This window comes from Nelusetta ayraudi, unplaced genomic scaffold, assembly GCF_046127955.1.
Source record: "Nelusetta ayraudi isolate G7.1 ecotype Tasmania unplaced genomic scaffold, CSIRO-AGI_Nayr_v1 ptg000090l, whole genome shotgun sequence".
NCBI lineage: Eukaryota > Metazoa > Chordata > Actinopteri > Tetraodontiformes > Monacanthidae > Nelusetta > Nelusetta ayraudi.
This window is the reverse complement of record NW_027466140.1, coordinates 50001-62500: the sequence shown is the minus strand read 5'-3', so window position 1 is coordinate 62500 and position 12500 is coordinate 50001. Positions and strand designations below refer to the sequence as shown.

The 12500-nt window shown below is 52.4% G+C and overlaps 1 protein-coding gene across 1 annotated transcript in view; it reads left to right on the top strand.

The window, feature by feature from the left end:
- LOC142901806 (protocadherin-1-like) overlaps positions 1-11256 on the top strand; it is a 23108-nt gene extending 11852 nt beyond the window's left edge. The window contains exons 2-3 of the mRNA XM_076046504.1: positions 1493-2342; positions 8137-11256. Coding sequence (XP_075902619.1) covers positions 1518-2342; positions 8137-10518 — 3207 coding nt within the window. The 5' untranslated portion in view covers positions 1493-1517 and the 3' untranslated portion in view covers positions 10519-11256. The remainder of the gene's footprint in view (positions 1-1492; positions 2343-8136) is intronic.
- The last annotated feature ends 1244 nt before the right edge of the window (positions 11257-12500 follow it).

Below are 12500 nucleotides of genomic sequence, written 5' to 3'. Positions count from 1 at the left end.
GGTTAGGGAGGTGGAGGGTGGGGGGGGGGGGGGGTGGAGAGTAGAAGGAGGAGGTGAAGAGGGTGGGAAGAAGACAGAGAACAAAGTAGTCGTCGAAGAAGACCAAAGACTCCTCCACTGTAGACACCTGCAGCAGCAGAGCATTGTGGGAAAAATAACCTTCATCTGCGCACGTCCTGTTTGATGCTCTGCAAAGACAGGAAGTGGTAGGCGGGTTTAGTCAGTGACGTGTTGTCCAGTGGGCCGGAGGAGTTCTGGACTCTGAAGGTTGTGGATTCTTGAGGTTCTGGACCCTGCTGGTTCTAGACTCTGAAGGTTTTGGACCCAAAAAGTTGTGGACCCTGGAGGTTGTGGAGCCCGGTGGTTCTGGTCCCTGGTGGTTCTAGACTCTGAAGGTTTTGGACCCAAAAAGTTGTGGACCCTGGTGGTTCTGGACCCTGGAGGTTGTGGACCATGGTGATTCTGGACCCTGGAGGTCCTGGATCCTGGAGGTTGTGGAGCCCGGTGGTTCTGGAGCCCGGTGGTTCTGGACCCAGGTGGTTCTGGACTCTGGAGGTTGTGGACCATGGTGATTTTGGACCCTGGAGGTCCTGGACCCTGAAGGTTGTGGAGCCCGGTGGTTCTGGAGCCCGGTGGTCTGGACCCTGGTGGTTCTGGACCCTGGAGGTTGTGGACCATGGTGATTCTGGACCCTGGAGGTCCCGGATCCTGGAGGTTGTGGAGCCCCGTGGTTCTGGACCCTCGCAGACATTAGCTCAATGAATACTCTGGCTTGATGAATTCAGATGTCAGCCAGCACTCGCTGCTGCTGCTGCTGCTGCTGCTGCTGGAAGAGGCTTCAAAGTTCAACACAGCAAAATGTCTTTGACATCAAGGACTCTAAACGGCGGTCGGTCCTGCAGAGTTTCTTCTTTGAGTGCCGCTGAAAGGACGCCGTTTAGATGACGGCGCTGGGTGTTAAAATGAGGAGAGAAAAAAAAACCCTGCTGGACGGAGATGAAAGCGCAGCTCTCCGTCTTTTCATAGAACGCCGCTGCAAAGCACTCAGAGGTTTATTTCCGCCGTTAATGACCATTCTCCTTCGTCCGTCTCCTTCTGTTCCTCTTTTTTAACCACTGTTTGAACAACCGCGTTCCAGCCGAGGCTCGGATAAAGAAAGAAAAAAAAAAAAAGAAAAGGAGAAAAAAACTCAAAGGCATCGTAGGGGTTGTTGTTCTTTAAAGAACCAAAAAGACAACTAGGAGGATGTGTTGTCTCTCTGCGGGGATGAAGAGTGTCAGAGTGATTGACTGAGTTGCAGAGGTGGCACAACTATTTGCATTCCGCACTTCGGTAAAACAACACCCAGGCCAATCGTCGAGGCAGAAAACACGTGCAAAAAAAAACAAAAAAAAACTGTGCGTCAGTCAACACGAATGTGTGCAAACTTCCCGTTGGCTGCTGTCTAATAACCGCCAACCTGCGTCTCTCTTTCCCTTGCTCCCTTCTTCAGAGTGTCGCTGGTGGGCAGAGTCACCATGGCGCTGAGGCGGGAGGCCCCGCCCCTCCTCCCCCTCCTGGTCCTGCTGCTGGCGTCCTGCTGCGGCGGCATAGCGGCGGCCCACTCCAACATCCTCTACAGGATCCCAGAGGAGCAGCCGCCCAGCACGCTGGTGGGCAGCCTGGCCTCGGACCAGGGTTTGCCCGACACGGGGCACCTTTACAAGCTGGAGGTGGGCGCCCCCTACCTGCGGGTGGACGGCAAGACGGGCGACATCTACACCACTGAGGTGCCCCTGGACCGCGAGACGCTTCGCGACTGCCGCAACCTCTTTGAGGGCGAAGAGTGCTTCCTGGAGTTCGAGGTGTCCATCACCGACATGGCCAAGGGCCTGGGCTCGGGGCCCCGCCTCATCGAAGGCCGCATCCAGGTGCTGGACATCAACGACAACACGCCGCAGTTCGCCTCGCCCATCCTGACCCTCTCCATCCCCGAGAACACCAACGTGGGCGCCCTCTTCTCCATCCCGGCCGCCACCGACCGGGACTCGGGCACCAACGGCGTCGCCGAGTACTCGCTGACGGCAGGTGCCGACGCCGAGCGGCTCTTCGGCCTGCAGGTGGCGCTGGACTCGGACGAGAAGCTGCCGCAACTGGTGGTGATGGGCGGCCTGGACCGCGAGACCAAGGACTCGTACGACCTCAACGTGCGGGTGGTGGACGGCGGGCGGCCGGCCCGGGCCAGCAGCGCCCTCCTGAGGGTGACCGTCACCGACCAGAACGACAACGCGCCCAAGTTCGAGAGGGGCCACTACGAGGCCGAGCTGCTGGAGAACAGCCCGCCGGGACACTCGGTGCTGCAGGTATGGTACTTGCCATCTGATTGGTCGGTTTGGTTGGAAGGGCGGGGGGGGTTCCTCTTGGTCAGGGTTGTGCAGACCTTTTGACTTATGGGCCACAATGGGTTCTTAGAATTTCTCTTAGAACCATCCCAGAACCAACCTAGAACTACCTGGAACCACCCTAGAACCAGTCCCAGAACCACCCTAGAACTACCTAGAACCTTCCTAGAACCATCCCAGAACCAACCTAGAACTACCTAGAACCTTCCTAGAACCATCCCAGAACCAACCTAGAACTACCTAGAACCATCCCAGAACCACCCTAGAACTACCTAAAACCTTCCCAGAACCACCCTAGAACTACCTGGAACCTTCCCAGAACCACCCCTGGACCACCTAAACCAGGGGTGGTCCAAACTGTTTGACTGGTGGGGCCACAGTGGGAGCTAAAACGTGACTGAGGGGGCAGGAGTAGCTGGATGGTGTGTTTTGGTGACCCACCTCACAGGTCATGGGGTGATGTAGAAACATGTGCTTTAATGTCTATGAAAAATGAAAAGGGACAACGTTACAACAAAGTCTGTGTCTTTGAAGCCCAGTGGGATTTAGCTTTTTATTGAAATGACTCTTAAATGACTGAAAAGTGGATGAAATACAATAATGAAAGACTATTAGTATGTCTTGTAAGTGCGGCAGGCCGGATTAAAAAGCTTGAACAACTCAATTTTTTTATATTTAAGAAAATGTATTTAAAATTTCCAAATTGAAACATGTGGCTCCTCGGACCCCTGCTCCGGGTGTTGGACTCAACCCCCCCCCCCCCTGGAATCCAAAACGCTGAAAAATATTTTCATGTACCAGTCGGTGTCAAGAAGTGTCACTTCCCATCATGCCCCCTGTAACTCCCATGGTGCATTAGGAACGCATCAACCAATCAGAAGGAGGCGTGACATCACGCTAGAAAAAAAAACCTCTTTTCTGGCAATGTTCTGGCCTTTATAAAAAAAAATCTAAAGATTAGATATACATACAAAGATTTGTTATTTATTATTTAAAAGATTTATGATGAACAGCATCTCAGGTCAAAGGTGGTCCTGTTTGTTTGTTTCAGAGCAGTTTTATCGCGGGGCGATTGAGATTTTTCCTCTCACTGGGGAGGCGGGGGGTGGGGGGGGATCACCCAACTGCCACATTGCCAGTGCGGTATCCAGTTCTTAAAATACATCCATTGCTTTAGCCCTGTGTTTGCAGCCTCCTGCTAATTAAAAAAACAAAAAAAAACAAAAAGAGCAATGCTCGGTCGGATGGGAAACCTTTTGTGGGGGGCAAAAAATTATCGGAGGGGAGCCTGCAGCTGGCTTGTGGCGCGGCGATGGGAACTCCTCCCTCTAGTCACCTGACACGGGCGGTGGTGAGCGGGCGGGAACCTTTAAGGCTGCACGTCATTGGCTGCTCAATGACCCGTGGCGACGGTGCGGCGGAGGTGAGACGATGGGGGGGGGGTCACATATTAACCGCTGACTCGTTGCCGCCCTCCCCCCACCCCCGCCTCCTCCCATGTTGGCCGAACGCAGCCCTACCCCCCCCCCCCCGCCGGGCGCCTTAATCTGACTCAGTCATGAGATTATCCACGGGGCTTATTTGGTTTTATTGCCCTGGATGTGGCTCCTGGTTGCATTTCACAGTGCTGCCGTCGCCACCGCCACCGCCGAAAAAATTCATTTCACTTAACACGCCAGGCGCTGACTGACGACCCCGACCCGCTTAGAGAGGGAGAAAAAACCCCAGCAGCACAATGGCGCTCGCTCTCCCGCTGCGCCGAGCAGATTTTTTAACCTATTTCACGGCGGCGAAGACGTCAGATTTGAGATGGATTTTCCCCTTTTTTGCAGGCAGCAAATTTAATTTAGAGGGGGAGGGGGGGAGAGAGGAGGTGGAGGAAGAAGAGATGGGGGGAAAGAAAAAACCCCAGCCAGCTGGTCCGTTTGTCAAATACTAAAATGGACCATTTATATATGAAGATTCTAATGAGAACTAAATTTCCTTTTCCTAATGTGTGTACATTATTTTGGCTGACTCTGTACATACTGTATATATATATATATATATATATATTATTTGTACATGTAGACATGTTGAGACCAAAGGTCCCTTACAATAACCTTGTGACGTCTGAATACATTGGGAGTTGAAATATTGATGCAATGAGATTAATCGCAAGGCGTAACAGCTTCATTTTTTTAATCACATTTTGATCTCCGGTCTTTTGTCCCCTCCATTCACCTGTAGTCACGTACGTTTAATTATCATGAGACAATAATCCTCGCCCTGCGGTGAGCTGGCGACTTGTCCAGGGTGTCACCCTTGCCTTCGCCCTCTGACAGCTGGGAGAGGCTCCAGCAGACCTCGACCTCCCCCCGACCCTGGGCTCAGGGATGGGAAATGGATGGTTGGAGGACGGACAGTGGTCGGTCGGGGCGTGCGGCAAAACTTCCAGGCCGAGGCGACGGAACCTGGGAAAAAAAAACTCAGTCTCTCTGTCTCCTCCCTCTTTTCTCCAAGTCGAGGGACACCTCGTCATTCATCAACCATGTGATGCTCGTTGCGTCATGTGACTGAGTCAACAGCCAACCAGGAACCAGACTAGACTGGCCCTTTCGTTTGTTTGTTTTATTTTGGTTTTTTTTGCTTTCTCAGCTCCGCCTCCTGGTGTCAGGAACCAGAGCACCGCCCCCTCCTGGCTGGTTAATGTTGCAGTGGGAGATAAACAGCTGGTGTTTGCTTCCTGTCAATAATTCACCGTATCAGTGGGCGAGCGAAGGCCGAGCGAGCGAGCGAGGGAGGGCCAATCGATGGCCGGTGGGCGGCGGCTCTAATTTCTTCTCTGATGTTTCCGCGCGACCTCGGCCTCCCGCTCGCTGATCGCTGCTTCCTGCCCCCTCACCCCCCCCCCCCCCACCTCCCCCTCGCTCTAACGCCCCCAACAGGCCGTCACTCTGACAGAAAGAGCAGATATTTGTTTAACCGCCGCAGTGAGAAGAGACAGAGAGAGAGAGAGAGAGAACAGAAGGCCCAGGAGTAGGAAGCCCCCCAAGTCCTCACTTCCTGTTTGCGCCGGCCAGCTAAGCTAGCTGCACATTGATATCCTGATTTTTGAAAAGCTCTGAAACGAAAAAAATCAACAAAAATCAGCTAAAAAGATAATTTACTCAGAAACGACAACAAGCTAATATTTTTTTTTAACACTTTTAAATATTTTTTTCCCCACCACCAGCAGGGTGCTCAAACTACATTCAGCCCCTTCTAGCCTAGCCACCGCTAAAGAGTTTAGCCTGGATGTTTTCTGAATGTTTTCTCTCTCTCTCTCGCTCAACGCAATGACGTGCTTCTCAGCCACTTTACCACCAACTGACCCGCTAAAGGCTTCCTTTAGCAATTAGCCACGGGGCTAAGCTGTTGTTTAGCTGTGGTTTAGCTGCAAAATAAATGAATTAAGTCCCGGTGGTTGCTAAGCAAGCTCCTCCAAGAGCTGCTCAGGTGTTCCCTCCTCCGTACGTCAGTCCATCAAAGGCTTTTTGAAAAAAATAAATGCCAGTCAGTCAGTCAGTCAGTTCACTGAGTGCTCGTCTGGCTGCAGTTCAGCCGTGCTTTAACAGAATAATGGCCTTAAGAAGAAGAAAGAGCACAAGCAGCAGCAGCAGCAGCAGCGGCAGCGTGTCAGAGAAGTGCTGAGGCAGCAGCTGGTAGATGTTTAAAAGCGGCCGTAACACGAGTTCATTTTATAAAATGACGCAGGCTCCACGACTCTGACTACATTTACATGCAGAGCTTAATCGGACTAAACTCATAATTCATTTTCTCGTCTAATCGGACTCTCCTTGCCCCCGTATAGAGGCAGCTGAGAAAATCTTAATTATTGACAGGGACGCATGCACCTCTCTCACACCAAGGGACGATATGAGTCTTTTCAGCGTGTTAACTTCGGGGTAACCTTTCATTGCAAAACAAAACAACTGGAGCACGAACCGAAACACCGGTGTAATGTTCGTACTGTTCTTCGAGTTAGCGAGTTTTCTCGCCGAACAGCTACGGATGTGCTGCGCCGCCGTCACCGGATTGGTCAGAAATTCACAAACGTACACAACATATTACTGGTGATTTTACTGTCGAAGCCCACGTCTACCACAGCGAATACACTCTTGAAAGTGAGTGCTATCTATCAGCTGTGAGCTATCGAGACTCACAGCTAGCACCGCTTTCTTTGAATGTTAGTAAATGAATAAGTCTTCATCCAGGTAACATTCTGATTTGGGCTGCCTTAGACAACCGGTTTCCCTCGGCTATCACTTTTTCTTTACTTGCATTAAATTGCTAGTAACGTGTATGTGCGTGAATTTTTGATGATCTGCTTGGATCTGCAGTGCAGCAGCTTTTCTATAAGGAAACTGTTTGTGTGTTGTGTTTTGGGTGTGCTGTTTGGAGGGTCACAACAGAACTGTGTCTTTGATTCTACACATAGTGCCGTCACCGTGGCGGGTGATCCAGACCCTTCGTTCTTGGTGCGTGCGGGTTCGGGAAACAGACTGCGGGAGAGGGTTTGTAATCGTGGTGTATGGAGCTCCAGTAAAGCCAATTCAACTTATCTACCGACTCTTTTTATTGCGTTGATAAATAGAGGAAGAAAACACAAAAATAATCAAAGAGTTCCGAACACATTTCCGAATAACGCGTGGATCATTTGAGAAACTTTGTGGACTTGTGAGGCTGTTTAGAGACTCAGGAAGTAACCCTGTTCCACTTGAGGTGAGAACTGCCATTGTTCTGTGTGAACTGGCGAGTTGTACACAGCACCGTGTACAGCACAGGTGTTTTTTGTTTTTGTTTTGTTTTTTTAGTAGAAATTTTAGTAGGGCTTAGAATGATTTCGTGTAATACTGTTGATTTGTATCAAAGCGCTGTCCTAGCAGAGAAAATGTAGACGCTGACGCTTGGAACGATCACTTGAGTGTCAGAGTCGTTTATTATTAGACAAGACTATCTGCATAACTTAAGTCCGCGCAAAGCACAAAACAGGAAAAGCTCTATTCAACCGGTGTTAAAACGCTTGCAGCATTAAAATCGCTATAAGGAGCGAAACTGCCAGCGAACACAGCACACAAGCAGAGCACGGAGTTAGTGGCGGTGGCTAACAGTTTATCGACACGATTCAGCGGTTGTACTTTGCAAATAGCCTTCAAACTAAAGTTGTTTGAGGTCACAACACACTCACAGTCATACATGTTTTCGAGGCCATCTCCCTCCCGTGGCCCACGGGGGCCGGTGGTCTTAGGCTGAACAACCTCCAACATTTTCTCTGTTCGTTCCACTCCGACTGTTGTAGTCTTTGGTGCTTCGGCAGTCGTTCGGCAGTCGCTCAGCATTTTTAAAATTTATTCCGACACTGTTTTGCTGTACAGCAACCACCGGTGATAAAGAACCAAAAAAAGGTTTTCTTCCAATTGTTTCCAGGAGAAAAACACGATCTATCAGGACAGTAAAGTAAACATCCACTTTATACTGAATTTATATCTTTCTTTGATACATACGTAGGTTTTTCTCCTACCCTAGGTATCTTTCTTTGAGACAGACCACCCAGAGGTAGGAGAAATCCTATGTCTGTATCAAAGAAAGATATAAATCCATTAAAAACCAAGGACATAATGATCACAGTTGATCTATCTGTTGGTTTTTTAAAAGGAACTTACCAAAGTTCCAAAGTCGGAAGTCTAATCAATTCACATAATATTTTCTTCTTTTTTTTTGGTCCCGGTCGCAGGTGCGAGCCAATGACGCCGACACCGGCCTCAATGGTGAGATCGACTACAGTCTCCATCAGCCATCGGACGCCGTCCAGAGGCTCCTGCTCATCGACCGCTCCACGGGTGTCATCTACGTCAAGGGCGCCGTGGACCGCGAGGAGGAAAACTTCCTCAAGTTCTCAGTGGTGGCCCGTGACCGTGGGCCCAACGCCAAGAGCTCCAAGGTGCCGGTGACCATCGACGTCAAGGACAAAAACGACAATGCCCCCACCGTGGAAATCCGGGGCTTTGGCCTGGTGATCCACCAGGACGGCGTGGCCAACATCTCCGAGGACACGTCCGTGGGCACGCCGGTGGCCCTGGTGCAGGTGTCGGACCGCGACGAGGGCGAGAACGCTGTGGTCACCTGCGTGGTGGCCGGCGATGTGCCATTCCAGCTGCGGCCAGCCAGCGAGTCGGCCAACGATCGCAAGAGGAAGTACTTCCTGCAGACCACCACCGCCCTGGACTACGAGCGCATCAAGGTATATCTCATTGAGATCGTGGCAGTGGACTCGGGCAACCCAGCAATGTCCAGCACCAACTCCCTGCGGGTGCAGGTAACAGATGTCAACGACAACACACCCTCCTTCTCCCCGGCGCTGCTGGAGGTGGAGTTCGCTGAGGGCAACCAGCCGGGCGACAAGGTGCTGGACGCCGTGGCCACCGACGCCGACAGCGGCAGCAACGCCGAGCTGGTCTACAGCATTCTGGACCCGGCCGCTGCTCGCCTCTTTGAGATTGATGCCGTCACGGGCGAGGTGCGCGCCAAGAACCTGCTGGACCGCGAGGAGCGTGAGCGCTACCAATTCCGGGTGGCGGCGGCCGACAAGGGCGTGCCCAGCAAGACAGGCACGGCCACGTTGGTGGTAGCCGTACAGGATCGCAACGACAACGAGCCCCGCTTCATGCTGAGTGGCTACAGCTTCTCGGTCAGTGAGAATGGGGCGCCGCTCAGCCCTGTAGGAGTGGTGACGGTGACCGACGACGACAAGGGCGAGAACGCCCTCGTGCATCTCTTTGTGGAGCCCGACGACGGCACCTTTGTGGTACAGAACGGCACCGGCACCATTCTGTCCAGCGTCTCCTTCGACCGCGAGAAGGAGAGCACCTACACATTCCGCCTCAAGGCGGTGGACTCGGGCGAACCGCCCCGCTCCTCCTATGTGGGCGTGACCATCAACGTGCTGGACGAGAACGACAACGCGCCTTATGTCACCCGGCCGGCCAACTCCTCCTACAAGCTGCTGTCGCCCGCCGCCTCGCCCGACACCAGGGTGGAGGTGGTGGAAGCCGAGGACCTGGACTCAGGCCCCAACGCCGACCTGGTCTACGCCATCGCCGGCGGCAACCCGCACGGCCTCTTCCGCATCTCGCCCAGCAGTGGCGAGATCACGCTGACACAGGAGCTGGCCGACAAGCACAACGGGCTACACCGCCTGGTGGTGAGGGTGAGTGACCGCGGCAAGCCGCCCCGCCACGCCACTGCCCTGGTGCATGTCTTTGTCAATGACACCACCCGGGAGAAGTCCAACGCCTCCCTAATCGAGGCGCTGGTGGGCCACAGCCTATACACCCCATTGGACCGGGACATCGCCGGCGACCCCGACTACGCTGACTCGCACAGCGGCAAGGTGGTCTACGCCCTGGCTGGCCTGGCCGGGCTGGCCGGGGTGGTCCTGGTCATCGTGCCAGTGGTGGTCTTCAGGCACCGGCTGCACCGGGTCACCAAAAGCGGCTACCAGGCAGGCAAGAAGGAGAGCAAGGACCTGTATGCCCCAAAACAGGGCGGCCCCAAGAATGCCAAGGGCCGCAAGAGCAAGAAGGGCAGTGGGGGGAAGGGCCCGCGGACGGCCAAGCCCCTGGAGGAGGACGAGGAGGCCGGCCTTGCCAAGGGCCACCACAAGTTCAACCTCATGGGTGAGGACGGCGACGTGGTGGCAGGCGGCGTGATGGCGGCCAGTGGCGGAGGCGGAGGCACCGGCAGCCCCCGCATTCACCTGCCGCTCAACTACCCGCCAGGCAGCCCTGACCTGGGCCGCCACTACCGCTCCAACTCGCCGCTGCCCTCTATCCAGCTGCAGCCGCAATCGCCCTCTGCCTCCAGGAAGCACCAGGCGGTGCAGGACCTGCCCGCCACCAACACCTTTGTGGGCACGGCGGGCAGCGACAACAACTCCACGGGCTCTGACCAGTACTCGGATTACTGCTACCGGGCGGCAGTGGCCACCGCCAACAACAACCCACCCAAATATGGCGGTGGGGGTGGCAGCGGCGGCAACGGCAAGCAGGTAGGAGGCTACGCTAGCATGGCGCCGCGCTACCACCGGGACTTTGTCTGGACCGACCGGGTGTACTAACGCCTCACCAGGGGCACCAACCAAAGCTGCACTGATTATTCCCTTTAGCCACACCACCGCCAACACCAACACCCCCTACCCATCCTTCCACACACACACACTCACTACCCCCCCATGCCCCCCGAGTTTTCATTACTGCATCCTCTCTTTTTTTTCCTTTTTTGGGTTGTGTTCACTCATTTGTGTTCACTTTCACCTCCACGCGGACATTTTGTCACACCATGAAGGATCACTAGGGGGGATAAGACCCACTTTACCTCAACCCCTGACCCCTCCTACCCCCCTGAAAAAAAAAAAAACTCTACAGGGGGGCTGTGGTTGGGAGGAAGGGGCAGGGCCAGCTCGTGTTCATCAGCTGTATGTTTGTGTTGGTTTATTTCTCTTTTCGTTTCCAAGAAGGAAATTGTACAATGTGTCTTTTGTTTCCAAGAAAACAACCAAAAATGATTTTTGACCAACGGCCGTCTGAACTAGTTGCTTCCTTTAACGGCCATATAAGGGTCTATCATGTGTCTGTTTTGTCATAATTTGTTCCATAATTTGTTTTGATTTTGTTTTTTTGTTTTTTGTTTTTCACGATGGCTTCACATGAAGAAGGCTTTTGTTTTTTTGTTTGTGTTTTTCGGGGGTCGTCGTTGTTACGTCACGGTGAACCGCCGGATCGGAACTGTGAATTCCTCAGTTTAGCAGGAAAAACTCTCTCTTCTATTGTTGTTTTCTGTTTTTTTTTCCCCTCTCTCTCGTAAAGAAAGCTACAATGCTTAAAAGTTCTGCGGAGCGGTTCGCATCCAGTTCCTTAGAAATCTAGTGCAGGCCTCTGACTGGTTGAGGAGGAGGAGAGTAGGGTGAGTAAAAAGAGTAAAAAGATGACTTTTTAATTTTTGCTGCGTTTTTTAAAAGTCGGCAGTTTGCACAAATTTTTACAAGTGCCTTGCTCGCTTGTGTTGAACATTAGCAGGAGGTAGAGGGGTGAGTTCAAATTGTGAAGTCGCGATGAAAATGTCGAGCACTGTGAAAAACAATCAGGCTGCGCCCACTCCTGTTCACACTGTACATACACACACACACACGTCACATGATGACTTTTTTTTTGCTGTTCACTCGTTTCGCAATCTGCTTTTATGTGTGTTGCTTCTGTGTGTGTGTGTACGTGCGTGCGTGCGTGTTTGTGCGTGTCTGTGCTTCATCTAAATACCAAAGACTCTCTCACTGACCAACACCAACACACACACACACACACACACACACACACGCGCGCACGCACTCGCTGTCACAGCCATCACAGCGGATGAAGTTGAGATTGTTAGCGCCCTGCTAGCGCCCCCGACGGCTTCACATTTAGCCGCTAACAGTCGCGACTCTGGGGGGGGGAAACAAGTGTACGGACAGTATTGTTGTTGCTGTTGCTCTTTTCTTGTTGTTGTTTTTGTTGCTGTTGTGTTTTTTTTCACACATTTTTCTTTTTTTTTCATTCCAATAAACCTGTTTCATGCTTCAAACGTGGATGTGGCGCTCTGTGTTGCATTCACTACTGGGTGGAGGTGGCAGACAGGAAGTGGCTCCCCATCTCTCATCTACATTCATCAAACATGCAGGGGTGTGTGTGTGTGTGTGTGTGTGTTTGAGGGGAGAGGGGGGGGGGGGTCACAAACCACGCTAACGCTAACGATGACAAGCCCGGCTTTTTGAAGTCACTAGCTTTAGCTAACAAACGTTAGCCTCCATCTATGACCTCGGTGGTGCCCCCCCTTTTTTGTTGGGGTCTTTGGGCTCAGACCAGCACGTAACCAGAGCAGCAACCAAACCTAGCAACCGCTGACCGAGAGCACACGGAGGTAACGACGCTATTGGCTCAGAGATTTCTTTTCTTTTCTTTTTCCACCTGAAAAAAACCTTCTCCTGAATGTTTATATATGATATCTTTTCACTTTTGCACCTTTGCCCTCGTGGTCCATGTCACCTTTTTCAGGAGGTTTTTCCTG